The following is a 26,105-nucleotide window of genomic DNA, read 5'->3' on the forward strand; positions in this document are numbered from 1 at the left end:
GCCATTGAGAGGGCTCGACTGAGGAAAAGGGGATACTCGGGGGCGGTAATAGATACACTCCTCCGAGCACGCAAGTTCTCCACATCACTTACTTATATACGGATCTGGAGAGTATTCGAAGCCTGGTGCGAAACTCGCAGCACCAACCCACATGCCGCTAAAATCCCCATCATTTTGGATTTCCTGCAAGATGGGCTTCAGAAGGGTCTGTCCCTCAATTCCATCAAGGTTCAGGTGGCAGCGCTATCCTGCTACGGCCCCAGGTATGACGGCAACAGCATTGCCACACACCCAGACGTTTCATGTTTCCTGAAAGGAGTCAAACACATTCGCCCACCACTGAAATGGCCAGTGCCCCTGTGGAACCTCAACCTAGTTTTGGACTTCCTAGCGGGACCCACCTTCAGACCCCTCCGAGGACTGTCCCTCCGGTTGTTAACCTTGAAGATGGTGTTCTTGCTAGCCGTATGCTCCGCACGCCGCATCTCAGAGCTACAAGCGCTGTCCTGCCGCAATCCGTTTGTCAGGATCACCCCAGGGGCTATCCATCTTTGCACAGTTCCTTCTTACCCAAAGTAGTGTCACACTTCCACCTCAACCAAACCATATTCTTGCCAACCATGGAAGGGTTGAAGAAATCGGAAGCAGGTCGAATACTGCGTCATCTCGACATCGGCAGGCTGCTGTCCAGATACCTGGAGATGTCGGAAACAGTACGAAAGACGGACCAGCTGTTCGTCCTTCACAGTGGGAAGCAGCCTCATGAGCGACTATTGCTCGCTGGATCAAAGAAGTTATCAAAGCGGTCTACGTAGAAGCGGGAAAACCACCACATCTACGAGTCAAGGCTCACTCTACCAGAGCACAAGCGGCCTCCTGGGCAGAAACTAGGATGCTGTCGCCTGCAGAGAGATGTAAAGCGGCAACGTGGTCTTCCATCCATACCTTCTCCAGATTCTACCGTCTGGATGTCCAGGCCAGGGAGGACTCAGCATTTGCAAGGGCGATCCTAAACGTACCTCGGGCAGCCTCCCACCCAGTCCGGGAGTAGCTTTTGTACATCCCATTTGTAATGAGTCCATCTGCCTACACTAAGGAAAACGAGATTATCAGGTAAGTAATCTCACCACTTCTATCCCTTAACCTGGATATTGGACACTCAATCACTGCTCTGTTTTGCCTAGAGATATTAAAGACAGTGATTTTGACTAGGAAACTCTCAACTAAGAGAAACTGTGCCTGCAATTGGAAAATATATTCCACATGGTGCCATCAGAATGCCTTGCACCTGTGAACCCAAACATCTGTTGATGTACTTGTTTTCCCTTTCTGACTCAGCCCTTGCTGCATCCTCTATAAGAATAATCTCAGCACCATAGTGGCTTCTTATGTTTCGGTAGACAATAAATCTACTCATGTCAAGATTTATAAAAGCAGTGTGACATGAAATTTCTAATGCAAAAGCCTCCAGTCCCATGGGATTTGAATGTTGTCTTTTCTCAATTGATGAAACCGCATTTGAAACTTTAGAGACTGCTTCTCTTAAAGTAATTTTCATTGCAGCAATGACCTCGACTAGAAATGAACTCTAAGCTCTCGTCTATTTCCACCATGTATGCAGTTCTTCTACAATAGAGAGGTGCATTGTACTCTAAGTTTTTATTCAAAGTGGTCTTGGCTTTCCATATCAATCAATTTAGTTCATTACCTATCTTCTTTCCATGTCCACATGCACATGAAGGTGAGAAGGCCCTTCTTTGTGGCCTATCACAAGAAGAGAACTCTGCCACATTGCCAAACTTTGCATCTCTTTGTTTCATACAACTCTAACAGTTGGAGTGCGGTGGCAAAGTAAACATTGTCAAACTGGATAGCGGAATTAATTCAGCATTGCTACTCTTTAGCAGACTCGTAAATCACAGACCTTGTTTAGCTCATCAAGTGAGAGCTATGGCCTCTTCTGTTGCCTATTTGCAAGAAGTACCTCTCAAAGTCATCTGCAGAGCTGCAACGTGGTCGTCTTTTCACACCTTTATGTCTCATTACTGTCTGGATAAACTCTCAAGAAATGACAGTAAATTCAGGCAAGCAGTTCTACGCAACCTTTTTTTTTTTTTTTGCAGTAATCTACTCTCCACAGTGGAGTCCGGGTTCAGTAAACACGCCACTGCAATGCTCAGCTTGGGACTTCCCACATATCATAGCTAATTCAGCCTGCTTATCGATTTGAAAAAAGCAAATTTCCTTACCATAAATGGTATTTTCTGTAGATAGCAGGATGAATTGGACATTCTTAATATTCACTCATTTCCCTGGAGCGTCAACATCCTAGCTAGATTAAACTTTATTATCGACGGAAGAGGCTCACGAGGCAACACCCGTGCAGAAACTTCCACACATGCTCAGCAGGGCTAAAGCTCTACTAGCTAGTAGAGACAAATCCGGTGCTACTGGATGATGTCACCCATGTGTCCTGGCAAATTCATACTGCTATCTATGGAAAACATTGTTTATGTTAAGCAAACTTGACTTCTTTGGTCTCTCATTTGAGGCTGCCAGCAAATACTACCAAATTGTGAAGAATTCTTTAAGTTACACCAAGGAGCGTGCTTTGTCCATAGCTGGACCCACAATATGGAATGATATGCCCCCTGACCTGCGTCAGGAATCTTGCCCCAAAAATTTAAGCAAAACCTTAAGACATGGCTCTTTTTACAAGCCTTTTTCTGAATTACCAATTTTCGCACAATGAAGTAATCGCCAACTATTTGGACGCCCTCTTGACACTCAGTTTTCAACCCTTACTTCCTATCTTATAATTATCTCTTGCTATAATACCTTGCCTTTTCCTCCTGTGTAACTATCTCTCTCAGCTAATTGACTATTTTGCTATCTCTCCCAGCTAAGTTTACTTAACTTCCTTTGATTACTTGTATGTTTAATATCCTTAATTACTATAACTATCATACCCTTGGATTTCTACAAGATTAGTTTATTTAATACCCCTGAGTACCTTAATTGCTAGTTCGTTTAATATCATCTTGTATTCTCTACAGTTGTACTTTTAAAGCACCATTGCTATCTTTGTTGTTAAATGTAAACCGATGTGATGTTTTTCATTAAATGAATGTCGGTATAGAAAAATCCACAAATAAATAATGTAAACACTTGTCCAAATGGAATTGGACTGAAAAAAATCAACACATTTCACATAGGCAGCAAAGCAGTTTTCAGATGATTTTATGTCACTACTGACTTGATCTGGATTTTAACTGGGTTGCCAAAAGTAAAAGGGTCTGTAAGCATGGAGCCAGTTGTTGGCTTGATACTTTTCTCCTCCTATGGGCTTCCAGCTAAATCAGAACCAGAGCTATGATCTGGCACCTTATGCTTTTATTTGCAATTACCTGGGAATTTGTATCCCCTTATTTTATATCCCCTTCCGGTTCGTACTTGGCCAGGGACTCCTGGTCACTGCTGTCCAGTGACTATTGCTCCTTTCCCTCCAGGGGCTGTGAACACTACCTGACCAGCATTTCCAGCGCTGGCTGACTTGGGGAGCAGAATATCTAAGCTGGTAATCAAACCCAGATCCTTCTTCATGGCAGTGCACAGCACTGTTACTGAGCCACCAGACTGGCCCACATCCAGATATTCTTGATTCCTATTCAGGTTAATTGAAACTGGATGAGGCTTGATGGGGGTCCTTGAGCAGTTAATTTTGAATCCTGATGTTGAAAGTGGGTTGCATAAATATGCAAAGTGTCTACAATAGAATCTCTGTTGTTCAAAGAAAAAGAATGATTCAAACAGGAATAAATTTTTTATTCACGGAGGATATCCTGCCCAGCGGGACAGGTATAATGCTGTGGGCCATTCATCAAAAAGAACATTTGAAATATAGTGCAGTAGTGCACCAGCTGGGCCACTTTAGACAACTACATACTGGAGTATAGATTTCAAGTATGAGGAAAGGGATTTCCTTTCTTACTGCAACATAATACGATTGTATACTGAATGACCACTTTCTGTGATATTCCTAAGCATAGTAGCAGAGACCTTGCACCTTCAGGAGACACATGGCTTGTTTGTCTACCTAGTCCAGTAGAAAAATTAAAGAAATGCTTGATCTCATGCGTTACCCTTGGCATGAGATTATATTCCATAGGAGGGATGCTTTAACTTACTCATTTGCTTATTTGTGCAAGGGTGAATTTGTGAGTGATACTGTATCCTTCCATTTACTCCTCATTGAACTTGCTCGGTCTGCTAATAAACTGAGGATGACTCCGTTGCTTGACACACAGCCCTTATGTCACTGGCAAAGTGGCAATTACAAGTCTGGAAAGGCATAAAATGGTGCATCTCATGCTGTATGTGTGAAAACTGAACTTAGATGTGGAAATTAACTGTTTTGCACCAGAGCCTGAATATAGTCGTTTCTTAAATTGAGGGCAGATGAAAAGTTGACAGGTGTTGGGCAAATACTTTTATAGCCTAGTTTCCTATAGGGAAATTGTCCTTATAAGATCATTGTGTCTGTCTTCTGCTGCCTTCCCCAATAACTTTTGAATTGCTCTTCCAGTTTCATTACAGACAGAGTAGCCTGTAACCCCTGGCTCACGCTTTTCCTGTCGCTTTAAACCCACAAGACTTAGAATCCTAGGTTTTACTTTATTTCTTACAAGGAAACAGGCGAAGCAAGTTGAAATCTCAGAGAGGTTAAAACATACTGTGATGTCATCAAGCATTTGTATGTTTTAAACTTTTTTTAACTGAAACAAAAACCTAGCATGCATTTGTTTCTTATGCCCAGCTAACAGTATATAAACAGTTTATACCATACACTTTCTATTTTTCTTCCTGCATCTTTAAATAATGAACTCCAAAATCCTCCCCCCCCCACCTTCCCCAAATTTAAAATTTTTGACAGGATTTGCGAGCATAAAGTTACAACAGCTATAAATTGGTTCCAAAATTAAAAGCAATAGTATATATGAATGTACAACTAACTTAAATGTAACTTAATACATTATTTTACATTATTTCTAACTGAAACTAACAATTTAATGCAAAGAACCTGTCGACATAACCCCAACTATCTACACCTCTAAACCTAAAATAAAAAAAATCAGTAACCAGGTGGGTGAAAGTAACTGAGATAGTGCTCTGATACAACACTCTCTTCCTTTAAGTTAAAACAAGTATGAGTGATTCACCACATCACTCCTGGATCTCTGAGTGTCAATTTCCCATCCTTCAGATACGTAATGGGCTTGAGGCAGGGCTAAGCCCCAAGCATAGGTACTCAGGTTGGTCCTCAGACAGGCTTAGAACTGTCTGAGAATCTAACAGATTGCGAAATAGGAACGTGAGCTGGAGTGGCAGGCCAGGAACTAGTCAGGAAGCAAGTCATGGTAGTACTTGAGTGTAGCTTGATTTAAGCTATCAATGAAACTCAAAACAAAACATAAAGAAACTGAAGCAGGCTCAAGTAGTAAGCTGGCATTGCAGGCTGGGAATTGGTGTGAAAAGCAGGGCGCAAGCTGGAGATAGGAATTTCCATAGCAGAGAGGCAGGTCAGGCTTTAGGTTGATGGAAACAGCTTCCTGATTTTCAGCACCCCCTTTAAACTGAGCCCCAGCTAATCCATGGTGCCCATGGGTGTGGCCTACAAGGCTCTCTACCCCAGTCTTCTGCTGCTTCTACTTGCTTCAGGTTCCCTATTTGGTCTAAAGGTTAGGACTCCTGGGCTGACCCCAATTCAAACCCTTGTCAGGGTCTTGCCCACTAATATAGAGAGAGACTTTGAGTATAAGAATTACATATGTTGTTTTTGAAATGCCCTAAATGCCTTGTTTTCCGAATTGTCAGTGTCCATGCAAGCCCTGCTCTTAGTTAACATTGAGCTTTTTAAAATCTGCTTTGGTAATGGTTCATGTGTTGAGTCGGAGGTGGCCCTTGGGCTGAGGTGGGGTTGACGCAACCCGTAGGTGAGGACCTATGGGTCCCCACCATCAGCAGGTGGAGTGGGCTGAAGCTAGAGGCCGCTGGACCTTCACCTATACCAGCCTCGTTCCCCTGGTGTTGAGCCTTTGGGTGCTGGGGCCGGCAGGACAGGTGGGCCTCAAGGTTAGCTAGAGATGAAAGGTGATTCAGCCCAGAGACAGCAGTCTGTAGATGGCATAGTCCTATCCTGGACTGGAGTCGGTACTGGAACAACGAGGAACTGGAGGCGCTCAAGCAGAGGAAGGTCCACGTCCAGAGGATAGGTGAGGAGAGGCGTCACTGAGAGGCTAGGATCAGAGTGGAAGTTGTGGCAAGTAACGTAGAACTCTGGACGCTGGAAAGTCTGTAGCGTATTCGTTCAAAGCAAGGGTCAGGGCACGGAGAAGGCAGGTGTGGTCAAGCGTAGCGGAGGTCCGGGGCTGGAGAGAAGCTGAAGAGTAGTCAGACGCAGCGGAGGTCAAATCCAAAGAGTCAGTCCAACACATAGAGGAGACAGGAACTAGGAGAACAGGATCGAGGAACCACAGGAACACAATGATGAGACTATTCTAGATCAGCAATGAGTACTCGGACTACAAGGAGACCTGTTGCAAAGGTAACGTTATGGAGCGAGGCCTGAGCTTTTATTCGCTGAAGAGTCTGATGTCAGCATCCGGGTCCGCGGCCAGGTTCCCACCGTGGGCCCTTTAAAAGAATCAATGATGTGCGCACATGCGCTTAGGAAGGGGCGCAGCGCCTCTCTGCGGGCCACGCGAAGAGGCCTGATGATCAGGGACATCTTGGCTAGCAACACTGGGTAGTGTGGCAAGGCCAGAGGCACCGGAGGGAGCCCAAGATTGGAGCTGGCAGCCCACTGCCGCCAACGAAGAGGAGCCAGGAGCTGGAGTCCGTCTGAAAAGGTGAGAGGGCCGCACTGTGGGGCTGCTGTGGGCGGCACGTGTAACAGTACCCCCCCTTTACGCCCCCCTCCTGGAGGTCGGGGTTTGCCCGGATGGGCATGGTGGAAGTTCAAGAGGAGGTTCTTAACCAGGATGTTTTGAGCTGGCTCCCACGAATTCTCTTCGGTCCGTATCCCTCCCAGGAAAGGAGGTACTCCCATCGGCGGCCCCTCGACGGACATCTAGGACTTTGTGGACCTTGTAAGTCGTGTCAGTTTCTGCCATCAAAGGAGGTGGCTCAGGAGCTTTCTGGGCAGGCCAAGACAGAATCACAGGCTTTAAAAGTGATACATTGAATGTATTATGTATCCCCAGTGTAGGGGGCAGCCGTAGGTGATATGTAATAGGTCCGATGCATCGGGTAACAGGGAAAGGCCCGATGAATCTAGGAGCAAATCTTTGTGACGGAATTCGAAGTTGGATGTATCTGGTACTTAACCAGACTTTCTGGCCAGGAAGGAATTCAGGAGCCGAGCGGCATCGACTGTCAGCAGTTCTCTTGGCCTGGTAGGCGGCCTGACGCAGGCGAAGATGTCTGTTCCCATAGCGTCTTAAGGGGCATCCGTAGTAGCCTGTACTGCAGGGGAAGGCACGGATAGAGGTGTTGTGATGGATGACACACGGAAGAAGACACGTCAGGCAGAGTTCTCGGGAAGGCACCCCGAACGCAGTCCGAGTGCTCTTTTTATTATACAGAATTTACAGAATTCCACAGCGTATTCAGCGTACTATTGGTTATACTGCTACTTGCTAATGCATGCTGCCTGCGTGCTGCATGCATGCCTTCATTGCTATTGGTTACTACATCTTATACTGTGCGCGTGATAGCCTTGTGCCAGTTTCTGGGTGAAGCAAGCAACCTCCTCGTGAAGAGGTGGGGGCTATCTGTGAGCCTAAGATAAGGAAGTGCAGAGATCTGAGGAATGCTGACGCAGTCAAGCTCAGTGTGTGTTTAGTGCAGATAAGGAAGTACAGCGAGATCTGAGAAGTGTCGATGCAGCCAGGCCCAGTGTGGTCTGCCAGCTACTGAGCAAAGCCTTTGTCTCCACATAGAGGTATGGGTAATGGTGGTCGTGGTTGTTTCCCATAGACGATTGAAAATGGGGACATTCCAGTAGCCTTGGTGATGTGAGAGTTGTGAGAAAACTCTGCCCAGGATAAGAGGTCTGACCAGTTATCTTGTTGGTCATTGATGTAAGCGTGCAGGAAAGCCTTCGAAGAGCGGTTCATCCGTTCGGCTTGCTCGTTGGCCTGGGGATGATAAGCGGTCATAAGGCTGATGTTAATACCAAATTTTGCCAATACCTGGCGATGAATTGAGGACCTCGATCTGAAACGATATCCATGGGTAAACCATGCAATCTGAAAATATGGTGAAAGAACAATCGCGCTAGCTCTGGAGCAGATGGTAGGCCCGGTAGAGGTACAAAATGGGCCATTTTAGAAAAGCGGTCTATGGTGACCTTATTACGGTGTGACCCTTAGAAGGTGGCAGATCCACGATGAAATCCATAGACAGGTGAGTCCATGGTTCTTCGGGTGCTGGAAGTGGTTGAAGCCCCAAGGTCACCCGACTGGGTGACCTTGGGGTTTTTGCTGTGCACAAACATTACAGGATTTGACATACGTTTTTGCGTCGGAGACCAAGGTAGGCCACCAGAAGAACCGCTGGAGCAGTGCCATGGTTCATGCTCGTCCTGGGTGACCGGCAAATTTGGAATCGTGTGCCCAGCGGAGAACTCTCAAAGTCGGGGCACTACCGTTTTTCCAGTAGGAACTGGATGGGTAGCAGACAAAGAGATACAAGCTGGGTTGACTATATGGGTTGGTTCTTCCGGAATGTCTTAAGGCTCAAAGGACTGTGATGGGGCATCTGCCTAGAGATTCTTGTCAGCTAGGCGATAGTGGAGTTCAAAATCAAATCTAGAGAAAAACAAAACCCATCGAGCTTGACGGACGGACGTTGAGACGTTGTGCTTGACTCAAATGTTCCAGATTCTTATGATCAGTGAACACCGTAAATTTATGTTGTGTGCCTTCTAGCTACGGGCGCCACTCTTCGAGAGCCAACTTTATGGCAAACAATTCACGGTCCCCGATGCTGTACTTTTGCTCTGCAGATGAGAATTTATGGGAGTAAAAGGAACAAGGAACTACAGTACCATAGGCAGTGCATTGACTTAGGACGGCCCCAGCCCCAATGGCAGAGGCATCAACTTCGACAAGAAATGGACGAGTTGGATCTGGGTGGTGTAGACAGGACCCCTTCTGGAAGACTTCCTTCAAATTATGGAAGGCGGCAATGGCTTCAGGTGGCCAGTTTCGTGTGTTTTGGCCTTTACCAGTCAAGGCTGTCAGAGGAGCAGCCAGTGTCGAATAATGTGGGATGAAGTGATGATAGTAGTTGAGAAATCCTAAGAAGCACTGGAATGCTTTGAGTCCCACTGGCTGTGGCCAATCCCAGATTCCTTTTAATTTAGCAGGGTCCATGGAGAAGTCTTGCTGAGAGATTATATAGCCAAGGAAAGGCAGACTGCGAAATTGGACAAATGTCTGTTTGAAAAGTCCAAACAGATGGTTTTCACGAAGACGCTGGAGGACAGTTTGTGCGTCAGCTCGATGAGTGTCGAGATCTCTGGAAAAGATGAGGATCTCGTCCAGATAAGCCACAACTTTAGTGTACAATAGAGCTCTAAAATTTTTTTTCATCATTCATTGGAATACTGCTGGTGCGTTACAGAGGCCAAAGGGCATCACCAAGTATTCGTAGTGACCGTCCCTGGTGTTAAAAGCAGTTTTCCAAATGTCATTGGGGTGAATCCTCACCAGGTTATACACCCAGCATAAATCCAGCTTTGTGAAAATGGAGGCACCCTGAAGGCGGTCGAACAATTCAGAAATCAGCGGTAAGGAATATTTATCCTTACAAGTTATGGCGTTTAGGCTGCGGTAGTCAATACACAGATTAAGTGACCCATCGTTCTTGGTCACAAAGAATCCCGCCCCAGCAGGTGATGTAGATAGGCGAATAAATCCTTTTGCAAGATTTTCCTGAATGTATTCAGTCATTGCCTTTGTCTCAGGTAATGACAAAGGTGACAGGTGCATCCACGAGGAGACATGGTTCTAGGAAGGAGATCAATTGGGCGATCAAACCGTCGGGAGACCCGCACTGACATCTGCTACCTTTCTCCAGTGGAGGCTGTGACTGTGGCCTACTCTCGCAGTGATCCCACGCCAGTGACGAGCCGCTCCTGGGACGGTTACTATGAATACTTGGTGATGCCCTTTGGCCTCTGTAACGCACCAGCAGTATTCCAATGAATGAAGAAAAAATTTTTTAGAGCTCTATTGTACACTAAAGTCGTGGCTTATCTGGACGAGATCCTCATCTTTTCCAGAGATCTCGACACTCATCGAGCCGACGCACGAACTGTCCTCCCGCGTCTTTGCCGCCGGATTTAAAGGGCCAGAGGTGGGAAAAGTCCCCTCGGCACACTCTGATGTCAGATGCCCCAGATATTTATACCCGGCCCTGCCTTGTCCACATCGCCTCAGCAACGGGTCCTGCTCTGTGAGAGTGTGTTCCAGCATAATTCTTGTTCCTGCCTGCCTTCCTGCTCCTCGCCCTTCTGGAGTGTCTTCCTGCCGCCTGACCTCCGCCTGGTAATCCGACTCTGAGTGACCTCCGCCTGCCCTGACCACCAGCATGTTTCTCTGTCTTCACCCTGCCTGCTGCCCGTCCTGACCTCTGTCCTGATTCCGCCTGTCCTCCGTCCGCCTTGACGCCAGCCCGACACCACCACTGCCTCCTCCTCAGGACTCACTCCGTGAGAGGCCCTTTCCTAAGTCCTACTGGCCTCAGTACCCAAGGTCTCAACCTGCGGGGAATGAGGGCTGGTATAGGTGAAACTCCAGTGGGGCCAACTGTGCCTGTTCTGCCTTCCGTCGACAAGGACTACCAGGGGCCCTCTCCTGGCGGTAGTACCAACCTTGTCGAGGCTCAAGCGTCCATTTTCATTACATGCGGAATGGTCCAAGGTCTGGCAGCTAAGATTTAATGCTAAAATAGTGCAGTATTTAGGATGCAAAAACCCAAGGGACAATTTCAGTGTGTAGCCTGATCTAAAAGCATTCAGCACTGCAATCTGATTTGTATCAGTCTATTTATATATCTTCCTCTCTGTTTTAGTGTGTTCTTTAAATGTTTTTGTTTTCTGCTATTAAATACTTTTCTCCAATTCTTTCTCCTTCATAGTTTTTAATATATTTCCCTCTCTTAATGTGTACTTTTAGAAGGTGTTTGTTTTTCTGCTGCAGTTTAAACCTTTTCTCCTGCATCTGAATTTATTAGCCTGGGTTATCCCATCTGTATATTTTCACAGTGAACTTGCTCGTGGTCCAAAGCTCTCCAGCTATTTATTAATAGCTCTCTGTGCTACATTGTTTGGAATAAGCTATTGCTTTGGTTGTCCTTTTTTAAAATATTCCTTTTTAAAAGCTGTTGCTTATGGTCTGGTTGTTAAATCTGTCTGTATTATTGATTCCTTGACCTATTAGAATTTTACTTTTTCCTTTGCTTGCATGTAGAATCTGTTATTTCCAATAAGAAATATATACGGACTGCTCTTTATTCTAAGAGGAACTTAGCTTGGTGAATCTACTGTACAGTTCAAAGATTAGATTTACCTGTCCTGTGTACAAACTTTCTCTAGAGGGGAGAAGCCAGTGAACCAAAGGTACTAGAAAGGGGGGAAAAAAGTAAAACAGGTCATAATCAGATCAAGGCACATTTTCAGTGTGCATCCTGATTGAAAAGCATAGAGCAGTTCAATCTGTTAAGTGATTTGTTTCAGTACTGTATATTTATATATTTTTCCTCTATCTTAGTGTGTATGTCAGAAAGTTTTGTGTTCTGCTATTAAATCCTTTTCTCCAGTCGTTTTCCCTCTTAGTGTGTACTTTTAGAAGGTGATGTTTTTCTGCTGCTGTTTAATCATGTTATCCTGCATCTGAGTTTATTAACATGGGCTATTCTATCTGTATATTTTCACAGTGAACTTGCTTGTAGACCAAAACTCTCCAGCTGATATTTATGAATAGCTCTCTGTACTACATTGTTTGTTTGGACTAGGTCTTGCCAATTGAAAAATGCCTTTTATATAGCTGTAAAGAGTATTTTTTTGGCTAATCTTTTTATATCAATTTCCTCTTTCAAAAGGGAGATAGTAAGAGCTTCTACCTATAATGTAGAATATCAGCGCCAATTTCCAAATACAGGGAAAAATGGATTACAGTGGGCTCTGGTAGAACAAGCCCTGTGACTCAGACATCCAGTCATCTCAACTGAAAAACATTCAGGATATCTGGCCCCACTCCCACAGAGGAGTCAAATATCCAGGAATATGGTGGAATCTGGTAAGGCCTGGGGTGAATAGACTTCCTCTCTCTATACTGATACCCTTATATAATGCCTTTTCTGCATTGGAAACTGAAGCTGCTCCTCAAACAGACATTAAGTGGATGTCTGAATAGGAAGAAGCCACCCAATGCAACCAAAAGCCCTTTAACATTATCAAAGCTCATAAAAGAAAGTTTCTTCTGATAGGAGACTCCGTCATTAGAGGAACTAATTTGGGATCTTTTTTCAAAGGCGACACAAAAATTAAATGCCTTCCAGGATTTTCAGCTGGTAGAAATGCAAACCAGGTAATCTGTGCAATTTATAGAAGAAAGTAAAGACTCTAATATCAATGTTGTCATCCATCTGGGGACCAACGACCTCACTAGAAACAGAATCCAAGCAGTACAGAAAGATTTCCAGTGTTTGGGGAAGGAGATTAAACCCATGGTAAACAATATTGCCTTTTCTGTAATATTCCCTGTTCACAGAAAGGGAAGGAAAGGATAAGCCAGATAGAAAATTTCACTACATGGTGTAAGAAAGTGGATTTGGATACATTGGAGGCTGGGGTTGTGTATGAAACAGTAAAATAAAACTATACAATTTATTTAGACATTTTATATACCATCATTTTATATCAAGATCACAATGGTTTACAAAAATAACATTCATAATTTTAAAACGAAAGCTAACACAAAATGAATAAAATCATCCAATACAAATTAAACTGCATACTGAAAACATAAGGTAGATAATACAGAAAATAATATAACTAATATTTTACAATCAGTACATTGTAATCATGCTTCATTGTTTGTCCTACATGCTTCTAGAGCAACAATTTCTCATTTTTAATATTGACATTCTTTCACTCATTACAATTTTATTCTTCATGCTTCGAATTAAAATCTCTTGCTATTCTTGAGACTGTAGTTCTCTTACACTCTCTTGATTTTAATTAAGATTACATGCATTTTTTAAATAGCCATGAATTTAGCTCACATTTAAATCTCTATCTGGTATCAAGTCTACTAACTCAGGTAGTGAATTCCAAAGCTTTGGATCAGCTATAGAGAAAACACTGTCTCTTACTTGGGCTAAATGTGCACTCCGTATTGTTGGGACTATCAATAGCCCTTTATTTTGTGATCTTGGTTCTCGTTGAGATATGTATCATTGTATTGTCACCCCAATCGGTCAAGTATCACTTGAATGAATCATTTTGAATATTAACATTCATACCTTGTAATATATTCGTGATTGTACTGGGAGCCAGTGCAGTGATATCACTGAGTATGTTATGTGATCAAATTTCTTAGTTCCTAATAAAAGTCTAGTTGAGGCATTTTGTACCAATTGTAAAGGTTTTAAGAGATATGCAGGAAGACCAAGTAGTAGGGAGTTACAGTAATCTAAATTTGAGAAAATCCTTGAAGGTTACTAAAGGTTTCAAACTATGTAGTATACGTAACTTGGCGTAGCCTATTTAATTTCTTGATGTGCTTTTTCATCGTAAGATTTTCATCTAATTGGATACCTAGATCATGTACTTGATTTGAGGGAGTAATTTTGAATAGTACCCAGATCCAGAACCAGTGGTCTAACCATAGAAGAATTTCTACTTAGCAAAATGATTTCAGTCTTATTTGGGTTTAAGTTGAGACAGAACTTGCTGAATAGGGATGGTCTGCATTGAAAGTGGCAGGAAAGAAAGAAGATCCTAAATGAGAAATTCCATCATCAGGTATTTAAACTACCGGATGGGTGTGGCAGAAGGTGCCCAATGAAACTGGAATGCAGTACAGGAAGGTAGAGTAGATAATAGCAAAATCAGTCAGCTCTACATTCCACACTTTTATGCAAAGGATCAGAAAAGGTAACTATGAAGATAAACCAAGGGAGGGAAAACTGGAAAGTTATGACTACAAATGCTTATAGCCTGGGCAACAAAATCCCAGATCTTCTGGCCCTAATGGTGGAGGTGGACTTGAACATAGCTGCCATTATGAAGACATGGTTCACGGAGTCTCATGACTGGGATATGGCCATCTTGGGCTATAACTTGTTATGGAAGGACAGAGAGAACAGAAAAGGGGAAGCAGTAGCATGTTATCAAAAACAATATAAACGAAATTGAAATGCAAGGGACGTGGGGTAAGGAGGAAGCATTATGAGCTATCCTAAAACAAGACAATGGTTCTTCCATTTCTACTCTGTTGCATTCATGGAGCCTTGGGCCAAGGCAAGATTTGTGCAACTAGCAACGAGGAGCCCTGCAGACTTTCACTGTCGGCAGGTGAACCTAGACGAAGCAGAGGCCCAGTTGGCGCTTTGTCTATACCAGCCCTCATTCCTTTCAGGTTGAGCCTTTGGGTGCCAGGGCCAGCAGGTCTTAAGTGGAAGTCTCTGCGATGGCGTATGAGGTCATCGTAGAGTACCTGGGAAGGCAGATGGAGATCAATCATATTCAGTGGCAGGCAGTGGTCGGCAGGTAGTGATCAAGCATATGCAATGGCAGGCAGTGGTTAGTGACAGGCAGCGGTTAAGCCTATCCAAGATCAGGCCGAGGTCAAACTAGGTATTTGATGGGAAAGAGAGACAGGCAGGGTAGAAATGCTTGGAGAACAGGCGGCCAGCGAAGGAGAAGCTGATTGAACAGAAGATATGGATGCTGACTAATGAAAAGAAGCAATGATGCTGGAATTGAAGAGTGGTATGCAGTAAGCAACATGTGCTACTTAAGAGTTGTGGGACCTGTTGCTGAGGTAAAGAAGTGGAGGTCAGGAGGGCCTTTTATATAGGCCTGACTGTGTGAATTAATCTGGACAGGCCACGGGGCTTTTTCCCACCTTGGACCTTTCAAGCTCTGCAGTGTCTGGCGCGTGCACACCTAAGGAGGAATGCAGCAATAGGGAGTCAGTGGTGTCCAGCTTCGAGGTGTGTTGGCATGTTGCTGTGAAAAGGAGAGGCACCCTACTGCAAAGATGTCACCGCATCTGACCCGGCCAGAGAGGTAAGGGTGGTGGTTCACGGGGTTAGCCCATGTATTGCCAATAGCAACACACTATTGTGGTCTATATGCCTCCAACCCAAACTGAAGACCTGGATTGAGCTCTGGTGAAAGACATCCAAAAGGTGGGAAAGAAGAGAGAAGTATTGAGTTAGTGTGTTTATTTTTAAATAGTCAGTAAGGCAGCTAATAAGCAGAAGTTAGTGTGTTTGTATTTCTCAACCTTCCCACCCCTCTCCTACCCACCCCTAGCTTTTACTTTAATTTATAGGCAGGTGCCACTTTTGCACTAAAAAAAAAAAATCAGCCTTTTAACGGCACTTCATGAATTCCCCACACCTTGTTGAGAGTTTGATCATTCCCCTGTAGGCCACTACCAGACATATAGTGAATACACTAATACATTTAAAGGATGCTAATTAGACACATTCCTATTCCCATAGCAACCTAAAACTTAACTAGGAACTGAACAAATTTGAAATGAAGGCAACAGCCCAGCTGCAAGAGGGGGGCTTCCCAGTTTTTTGCATTGAGTGTCACATGTATGATTTTTTTACCTGCCGGTGAGAAATTGTACATGTGCATCCAATGCAAAGAGCTCCTGCCTCTCAGAGAACAAGTCCAATCTCTGGAGACTAGCGTGGCAGACCTGGAGGAGCTGAGGCAGACAGAGAGGTATATAGATGAGACCTTCAGGGACATAGTAGCCAAGTCCAAACTTAAGACTGGCTGCCCTGTGCTGCCTTGGAGGAAGAAGGTATTATGATCGGAGAGCATCAACCTGGTGCAGCAGGAAAGGATCCTGTAGCAAGGACCTGCTCTTCAGGTGGTGCATTGTCCTTTCGCACCGAGGATATGTCTCCCAGGGCTACTACCTAGGAGGGAAGAGTTAGGTCAGCCGTCATAATTGGTGAGTCGATTTTTAGGAATGTAGACAGCTGGGTGGCTGGTGGGCATGAGGATCACCTGGTGGTAACATGCGTACCTGGTGCGAAGGTGGCAGACCTCATGCGTCACCTAGATAGGATTTTAGACAGTACTGGGGAGGAGTTAGCTATCATGGTACATGTGGGCACCGATGACATAAGAAAATGTGGAAGGGGAGGTTCTGGAAGCCAAATTTAGGCTCTTAGGTAGAAAGCTGAAATCCAGAACCTCCAGGGTAGCATTCTGTGAAATGCTCCCTGTTCCACACACAGTTCCCAGAGGCAGGTAGAGCACTGGAGTCTCAATGTGTGGATGAGACGATGGTGCAAGGAAGAGGGTTTCAGTTTTGTAAGCAACTGGGGACCTTTTGGAGAAGGGGGGTCTTTTCCAAAGGGATGGGCTCCACCTTAACCAGGGTGGAACCAGACTGCTGGCGCTAACCTTTTAAAAAGGAGATAGAGCAGGTTTGAAACTAGAACAAAGGGGAAAGCCAGCAGTGGCTCAGCAGCGCATGGTTAGGAGGGAGGTATCTTCAAAGGATACTAATGATGCATTAGAATTAGGGCATCCCGACAGTGAGGTTCCAATAATAAGAAAAGAATTCCAAGTGCTTGTAACTAAAATCTTACCTGAGCTAAAAAGAATTCCAATTTATCCCCATCAATTAAAAAGCAGAATGAAAATACAAACAAAAAAACATGCTTTGAAATGTTTGTATGCTAATGCCAGAAGTCTATGAAGTAAGATGGGAAAATTAGAATATATAGCAGTGAATGATGAAATAGACTTAATTGGCATCTCTGAGACATGGTGGAAGGAGGATAACCAATGATATCATTGGTTATCCTCCAATGACAGTGATATACCAGGGTACAAATTATATCGCAATGACAGAGAGGAGCAACCAGGAGGCGGTGTGGCGCTTTATGTCCGGTATGGCATAGAGTCCAACAGGATAAAGATTCTGCATGAGACTAAATGCACAATCAAATCTTTATGGGTAAAAATCCCTTTTGTGTTGGAAGAGTATAGTGATAGGAGTATACTACCTGGCCAAGATGGTGAGATAGACAGTGAAATGCTAAGAGACATTAGGGAAGCTAACCAAATTGGTAGTGCAGTAATAATGGGAGATTTCAATTACATTTATCCAGTCAATATTGGGGTAACATCGGGACATACTAGAGATATAAAGTTCCTGGATGGAATAAATGACAGTTTATGGAGCAATTGGTTCAGGAACCGACGAGAGAGGGAGCAGCTTTAGATCTAATTCTCAGTGGAGCACAGGATTTGGTGAGAGAGGTAATGGTGGGGCCACTTGGCAATAGTGATCATAATATAATCAAATTTGAATTAATGACTGGAAGGGGGACAGTAAGCAAATCCACAGCTCTAGTGCTAAACTTTCAAAAGGGAAACTGATAAAATGAGAAAAATAGTTTAAAAAACAAACAAACTGAAAAGCAGCTACAAAGGTAAAAAGTGTGCAAGATGCGTGGATATTGTTTAAAAAAAAAAAAGAAATCCTAGAAGCATAGTCCAGATATATTCCACACATTAAAAAAGGTGGAAGGAAGGCAAACTGATTACCAGCATGGTTAAATAGTGAGGTGAAAGACGCTATTTTAGCCAAAAGATCTTCATTCAAAAATTGGAAGAAGGATCCAACAGAAGAAATAGGATAAATCACAAGCTTTGGCAAGTTAAATGTAAGACATTAATAAGACAGGCTGAGAGAATTTGAAAAGAAGTTGGCCATAGAGGCAAAAACTCACAGTAAAAACATTTTAAAATATAACTGAAGCATAAAGCCAGCGAGGGAGTCAGTTGGACCATTAGATAATTGAGGGGTTAAAGGGCCACTTAGAGAAGTTAAGCCCATCGCGGAAAAATTAAACAGTTTCTTTGCTTTGGTGTTTACTGAAGAGGATGTAGGGGAGATACCCGTTCTGGAGAAGGTTTTCATGGGTAATGATTCAGATAGACTGAGCCAAATCACGATAAACCTAGAAGATGTGGTAGGCCTGATTGACAAAATGAAGAATAGTAAATCACCTGGACCAGATGGTATACACCCCATGGTTCTGAAGGAACTGAAAAAGGAAATTTCAGACCTGTTAATAAAAATTTGTAACCTATCATTAAAATCATCCATTGTACCTGAAGACTGGAGGATAGCAAATGTAACCCCAATATTTAAAAAAGGCTGCAAGGGCGAGCCGGGAAACTACAGACCGGTTAGCCTGACTTCAGTGCCAGGAAAAATAGTGGAAAGAATTCTAAACATCAAAATCACAGAACATATAGAAAGACATGGTTTAATGGAACAAAGTCAGCATGGCTTTACCCAAGGCAAGTCTTGCCTCACAAATCTGCTTCACTTTTTTGAAGGAGTTAATAAACATGTGGATAAAAGGTGAACCGGTAGATGTAGTATACTTGGATTTTCAGAAGGCGTTTGACAAAGTTCCTCATGAGAGGCTTCTAGAAAGTAAAAAGTCATGGGCTAGGTAGCGATGTCCTTTTGTGGATTGCAAACTGGCTAAAAGACAGGAAACAGAGAGTAGGATTAAATGGACAATTTTCTCAGTGGAAGGGAGTGGGCAGTGGAGTGCCTTAGGGATCTGTATTGGGACCCTTACTTTTCAATCTACCTTATAAATGGGCTCTGACCGACGGCCCGCAAATGCGCAGTAGAGAGCAGCTCTACCGCGCATGTGCGGGCCAGCACGTCGATCTGAGCCAGCGTCAAAAAAAAAAAAAAAAAATGGCGGTAGCGGCAGCGGGCGGCGGTGGCGGTAGCGGGCGGCGGCGGTAGCGGCCAGTAGCGAGGGAGGGAGGGACGGACTGAGTGGGAGGGAGGGACGGAGGGAGAGAGTGAGTGGGTGGGTGGGAGGGAGGGAGGGACGGAGAGAGAGAATGGGTGGGAGGGAGGGAGTGAGTGAGGGGGGACTGAGGGAGAGGGAGTGAGTGGGACTGAGGGAGAGGGAGGGAGTGAGTGAGTGAGAGGGGGGGGAGGGAGGGAGTGGGACTGAGTGAGAGGGAGGGAGTGGGACTGAGTGAGAGGGAGAGGGGGGACTGAGTGGGAGGGAGTGGGAGAGGGGGGACTGAGTGAGAGGGAGGGAGTGGGACTGAGTGAGAGGGAGGGAGTGGGAGAGGGGGGACTGAGTGAGAGGGAGTGAGTGGGACTGAGCGAGAGAGAGGGAGGGACTGAGTGAGAGGAGAGGGAGGAGTGGGGGAGGGAGGGGGTGGTGAAGAGTGAGGGGAGAGAGAATGAGGGGGAGGTGAGAGACAGAGGGATGTAGCCCGTTTTAACGGGCTTAACGGCTTGTATATTTATAAATGATCTGGAAAGAAATTGTTCAGAGTAGTTAAATCACAAGCAGATTGTGATAAATTGCAGGAAGACCTTGTGAGACTGGAAAATTGGGCATCAAAATGGCAGTTGAAATTTAATGTGGATAAGTGCAAGGTGATGCATATAGGGAAAAATAACCCATGCTATGTTAAGTTCCATATTAGGTGCTACAATCCAAGAAAGAGATCTAGGCGTCATAGTGAATACACATTGAAATCGTCTGTTCAGTGTGCTGCGGCAGTCAAAAAAGCAAAGAGAATGTTGGGAATTATTAGAAAGGGAATGGTGAATAAAACAGAAAATGTCATAATACCTCTGTATCTCTCCATGGTGAGACCGCACTTTGAATAATGTGTACAATTCTGGTCGCCGCATCTCAAAAAAGATATAATTGCAATGAGAAGGTACAGAGAAGGGCTACCAAAATGATAAGGGGAATGGAACAACTCCCCTATGAGGAAAGACTAAAGAGGTTAGGACTTTTCAGCTTGGAGAAGACGGCTGAGGGGGGGATATGATAGAGGTGTTTAAAATCATGAGAGGTCTAGAACAGGTAGATGTGAGTGAATTGGTTATTTACTCTTTCGGATAATAGAAAGACTAGGGGGCACTCAATGAAGTTAGCGTGTGACACATTTAAAACTAATCAGAGAAAGTTCTTTTTCGCTCAGCGCACAATTAAACTCTGGAATTTGTTGCCAGAGGATGTGGTTAGTACAGTTAGTATAGCTAAAAGGATTGTATACGTTCTTGGAGGAGAAGTCCATTACCTTCTATTGATTAAGTTGACTTAGTAATAGCAGAAGCTATTTTCTAGCATCAGTAGCATGGGATAGACTTAATTTTTGCTTACTTGCCAGGTACTTATAGCCTGGATTGGCCACTGTTGGAAACAGGATGCTGGACTTGATGGACCCTTGGTCTGACCCAGTATGGCATGTTCTTATGATTGTTGGAGATTTTTATCTGCCTTGTTGTGGATTGGAATATCCCTTCTGCAGAATCTGCAAGAAGTAGAGCGATAGTGAATACTCTTCAAGGGGCTCTGTTCAAACAAATGGCAATAGAACCCATGAGGAAGGATGTGATATTCTACATCAGCGCTTCTCAACAGTGTGTCGCCAAACACCGGCAGGTGTGTTGCGTCTTCCAGTGTCCCACTGCCCGTTGCACTTCCTTTCTCCCTTTTTTCCAGCCCCCGTGGGCCAATTGGAAGCCTCCTTTCTTCCTACCCCCATTGCCCAATGGGAAGCCTCCTTTCTTCCTACCCCCATTGCCCAATGGGGAGCCTCCTTCATTTTGTCTGCCCCCGTGCAGGCCAATCAGAAACCTCCTCCCTTCTACCTACCAGTGGGAGTAGGAAGAAGGAAGGAAGCCTTTGATTGGCCGGTGAGGCAGGCATCATCTAGTCCAGGGGTGGGATGGAAGAAATAGCAGTTTCGGACGCCGACGAAGCTTGGCCGCCACAGCCCTTGGCTGCGAAGAGGAAACCAGACGCCGGCGAAGAAGAAACCCGACCACAACCGAGGCTACCACGGGGAACCCATCCCTGCAGTGAAGAAAGAATACGTTTTTTGTTGAGAGCGGGTGTGTCTGTGTGTGTGCATGAGTGCCTGGGTGAGAGCTGGTGTGTGTGTGTGTGGGGGGGGGTGTGAATGGGTGCTTGGGTGAGTTCTTATGTGTGTGGGTGTGAATGGAAGCCTGGGTAAGAGCTGGTGTGAATGGGTGTGAGAGCATTTGTGTGTGATCGAGAGCTTGTATATAAGAGACCATGAGTGTGATTGAGAGAGAGACTGGTCAGGAAGATGACTAGTGTGTGTATGTGAGAGAGAAACTGGTCAGGAAAATGACTGGTGTGAGAGAGACCGAGACTGGTCATGGGATCTAATTGGAGGTGTGTGTGTGTGATTGACTGGTTGTGGGTGCTAAGGAAGAGGACTCACAATCCTCTTTATATATATATATATATATATGTAAATAAATAAAATTGTTCAGTTCCTGTTTGTAAGTTAGTGTGATGTTACAGAAGGACTATAATCCTGTAGTCTTGTTTCTGTTGGTCACATGCTTCCAGCTCCCACTGATTCAAGGCACTTCCTTTTGGCTCAGATACTAATTCATGCCTACTGGGAGTTTTTCAGTTGCACCTGTGCTTCTGAGAGAGAGAAGGAAAAAGGCATACTGTTTTCATCTCTCCTATTCCTTAGGAACACATTTCTTTTTTACCAGACACATATAATGGGTGTACTTAAACCTCCAGTAGAATTCCTACAACAGCTATTTCAACTCTAGAGTCAGTGCTCTGAACCTGAGATCAACTTCTCCTCTTCCCTCCCCCTCAAGACTGTAACCAGTAAGTTATATGTTTTGATTACCTGTTGGAGTAAACACTGTTGGAATTCAGACAAGGTGTCTTCATTGGAGATTCAGTATTTGGTTTAGCTGAAATGATTAGCAGTGCATGGGTGCTGTGAGAACATATCTCAAAATACCGATCATCATTGGTCTCAAGTATTTTTTAATGGTGTTATGGGAAGGCTGTCTGTGCTCTTTCAGTGTTGCGAGCGCGGTCGCTTTCTCAAGGTAGATTGTGAGCCCTTGGATCATGGCGCGGCTCAGAGAGGAGCCCCAAGACACATCGTGAGAGGTGAGCGAGTACAAGCATGGGCGGAGCAGGAAACAAGGCTGGACTGAAGACAAGGCAATGAATGTCTGGAACTGGAAAAGGTAGGCTCAGCCCTCCCCTGGACCTACACGCACCAATGAGACCCAACAACGCAATGCTGGTCTCAGAAGTAGCCACTCGATAGTCTTTCCGGACCCGCCGCTTGGGAACGACAAGTGCGTGAGGCCAGACGGAGGCTGAGGGCAGGAACAAGACGAGACAGGAACTAGAAGACTGAGACGGAGACTCAGGATACTCGGAGGCTTGGAGAAGGTTTCAGGTTACTCAGAAGACTCAGACAAGGTTTCAGGATACTTGGAGGTCTCAGGCAAGGATTCAGCATTCAGGAGAAAGTACTGGGTGAGTGCTGCATTGCAGCGCGCCCTACACAGCCGCCCATGGCTGGTCGCGGACCACGTAGAAGGCGAAGCAGACTCCAGACGAAGCAGTGGAACTTGAAGCCTGACGAAGATTCAGGAGAGGCCTGCACCGGTGCACGCCCTACACAGCCACCAGTGGTTGCTTGCGGAGTACACTGAAGCGGAGCAGGTTCTGGCAGAGTCTTGGGCATGGACGGAATCAGGCATAAGGAACTCCAAAGACTGGGACAGGGTACAAGACTCAGGATTCAGAAGCTTGTCATTAAAAACAGGAGCCTTCTGGAGGCTTGCACTGCAGGCAAGAAGATGGGCCTTGTGCCACGAGGCACCCTACACAGCCTCCCATGGGCTGGTCACAGACAACGACGGCAACACACCAGGAAAGGTGAACAGAAAAGGAACCTGGGAGCTGGACGAAGAGCTGGAAATGAGGAAGACTGAATCCGGACTGGAACATCGGACATCAAGGCCTTCTCCATAGCAGGTCAACCCTGTGGAACTCTCTTCCTGAACAAATTCAATTGACAGCAAATTCCAAAGATTTTAAGAAAATACTGAAAACTTATCTGTTTAATAGTGCTTATAATACATAATAACCGCAGTTATATACCACTACGATGATATCATTAGTAGAATTAAAATTCTAATGCATATATTCTAATTGTATCTTAATTCTTCTTTGTCATAAATTGTTTGTATTATTGTAAACCGCCTAGACGGGCATACATATGCCTTATTGTGCGGTATATAAAAACTTTTAAATAAATAAATCTGGACGCCGGGACATCTGGAACATCAGGTCAACTGGACATGGAACGTCAGGACCACTGGACATCAGGATATCTGGAACATCAGGAACAACTAACAAAGGAGCTCCGATGAGGAACGAGACCAGGAACATCAAGACATAAAACGAAGAGCCATCAAGACACTGGAAGACCACAGAAGACCTGACCAGGAGGAAGGCCACAGACCACTGTGAAGACCGGATCCGAAGGTCCCAAGGGAATGAAGCAGAACCCTTTTATAGGGCTGAACCAGGCGAAGGCTGATGACATCGTTGATGGGGCCACGGGGCTTTTCCCACCGCTAGCTCTTTAAATCTGCAGAGGAGGCATGCGCCTGCGCCTAGGGGGAGTCCAGAAGATGGAGAAATCGGCGGCTACAGCCGGGCCGCGGATAAGACGAAGAAGGCGGCTCCATGCCGCAAAGGAGGTCACGGCAGTGGCGCACGGCCACTTAGGTGGAGGCAGCGGCAGCAGCGGCTTCCTGCTGCAAAGGGAATCCCGGCGGCGTCTTCTCCACTGCGAAGGCAGAGTCAGCAGCAGCAGCAGCATGATTCAGGGGCGGCCTAGGCCGCAAAGAAGGATCCTGCAGCGTCGGGCCGGCATCTGGTGAGTGGAGAACCTGCTTGCGGGATGGGATCCGCGAGCAGGGTCGTAACACAAAGTCCTTCATAAGCTGAATTTCCAGTAGCGTTAGCAGAAATGTCGCCATAAATTTTACTGAATCGTCACCTCCCTTCCCTCTAGAATCCCCAAAATTTTCAACTTTGATTTTCATCTTTATGGCCTTTTTTTTTTTTTTTAGTTCTGCAGTGATTTGGACTTTATCCTGTAGCAATTTAGATTATCTTCCACAAGGTTCATTTCCTCCACTTTTTCCATTCACTTTTAAAATAAAGAGAATTGTTCTGTAAGGGAAACCACCACTGTTTTAATTTCTTTAGTTGCACCATGATTCTCTGTCATGTGCACTTTCAGGGACTACAGCTTCTCGATTATGTTAAAGGGAGTTTTGTTTTCTTACTAGTGCTCATTTTCTCTGGTGATGTAGATTCCTGTTTGAATCTTTTGACGGACTTCACAGAAACTGCTTTTAATTTTCCCAATTTATCACTAGTCATGATATTCTCTCTTGGGATAAGTATTTAGTAAAGACCACATTTTTATTTGCAAGGCTTTTTTTTTCCTGATTTTTGGCTTGTATCTCAAAGAGCAGATCTCTCTAGCAGCAAGCTTTCAAGGATCTTCTTTTGAAAATGAATAATGTCAGATGTTTGATCAGTACAGAAGGATATTTAGAATACAAATTTCAGATGTTTTCCAATATCTACAACTAAAAAACATTTTCTCCGGTAAAAAGATCAGAGGGCTGTGGTCACTCACCCATTGAAAAATTTAGAAAAGATAAGTGCAAATAATTTGAACAACACTTGGCTGATCTCATAGATTGCTGTTAAATGTAGGGGAAAATTAAAGAGTTTTCAAGTTCTTATACATGAGGAAATGGGAGGTGGATGTAGGGAAAACCTATAACAGTTGATCACTGCTGCCTACTATGGGATCGGACTTTCAGATCTGCAATACTGTACATACACAATTTTAAGAGACTGCCTATAAAATTCTCTGCTATTGGTATTTGAACCTCTCCAGAGGATTAGATAGATTTATAGATGTTGGAGGGCTGAAATGAGAGAGGGTTTTTTTTCGCACATCTGGAGGGCATGTCCTCTCATTCAACTTTTCTGGACAAAATCCAAGATTTTATTTGGCAAATAAATTGTATTCTAGATCCATTGATATTTTTTTTTCCCCCTTGGGTTTACTTAATGAAGGTATATGTGATATGAATTATAGACTGATGTACCACTTCTCATAGCTAGATGGGTGGTGCAGCATACTGGTGAGTAAAGGTAAAACTCTGTTTGTCTATTTGCATATCGTGTCTTTTAGGAAGGGCAGGTGATAAATATTTTTAAATAAAATGAATTTTGTTAAGCAATGTATAGGTACAGATTTTTTTTTTCGTGGTTTAATCCACTTACAAATATGGTTCTGTTCTTTTAAAAATACTTTTCTTGAGAGAATAATTACATATTTTTTTCTAGGAATGTAGACTTGATGTTTACTTATTTGTTTTGACCTTTTGTAGGTGCAGTTGGCCATCATGGAGACAACCTAGTAGAGAAGATTATTTCTGTGCTTCCCAGACTTCCAGGCCACACAAACGATGTGATGGTTAGCACAGTGGACCTGACAGTACTTCATGCTGCTGATGAAAATCCTGATATTGTAGCACCTGGATGTCTAGCGCAACCAAAGTAAGATTTGTGTTTAGTGGAAAATATAGCCAGTAAAGTAAATTACTGAATGTGCCATGATGGGATATGTAAAAGTGGATTTTTTTCATATTTAAATGTTTGTTTAATTTTACTACCTTGTAGTGCACAGGATTAGGTCTGATGGCTTTCCAGCACCTCATATCCACTATCTTGGACATGCCATTAACTTAAAAAAACGAAAAAAAAAAAACTGGAAGGGTAACCAAACCTTTTGCACGTACTATTCACGGTTTTATTATTTTCAATCTGATAAAATCAGCAAACAGTAATTTTGCATTAAAAATTGT

General features: G+C 44.3%; 1 protein-coding gene across 2 annotated transcripts in view; it reads left to right on the forward strand.

Moving 5' to 3' along the window:
- SCFD2 (sec1 family domain containing 2) overlaps positions 1 to 26,105 on the forward strand; it is a 641,446-nt gene that overhangs the window by 21,854 nt on the left and 593,487 nt on the right. For both annotated transcript variants that reach the window (XM_029587632.1, XM_029587640.1), the window contains exon 2: positions 25,629 to 25,797. In XM_029587632.1, coding sequence (XP_029443492.1) covers positions 25,629 to 25,797 — 169 coding nt within the window. The remainder of the gene's footprint in view (positions 1 to 25,628; positions 25,798 to 26,105) is intronic.

Source organism: Rhinatrema bivittatum, chromosome 1 (genome assembly GCF_901001135.1).
Source record: "Rhinatrema bivittatum chromosome 1, aRhiBiv1.1, whole genome shotgun sequence".
In the NCBI taxonomy this organism is placed as follows: domain Eukaryota; kingdom Metazoa; phylum Chordata; class Amphibia; order Gymnophiona; family Rhinatrematidae; genus Rhinatrema; species Rhinatrema bivittatum.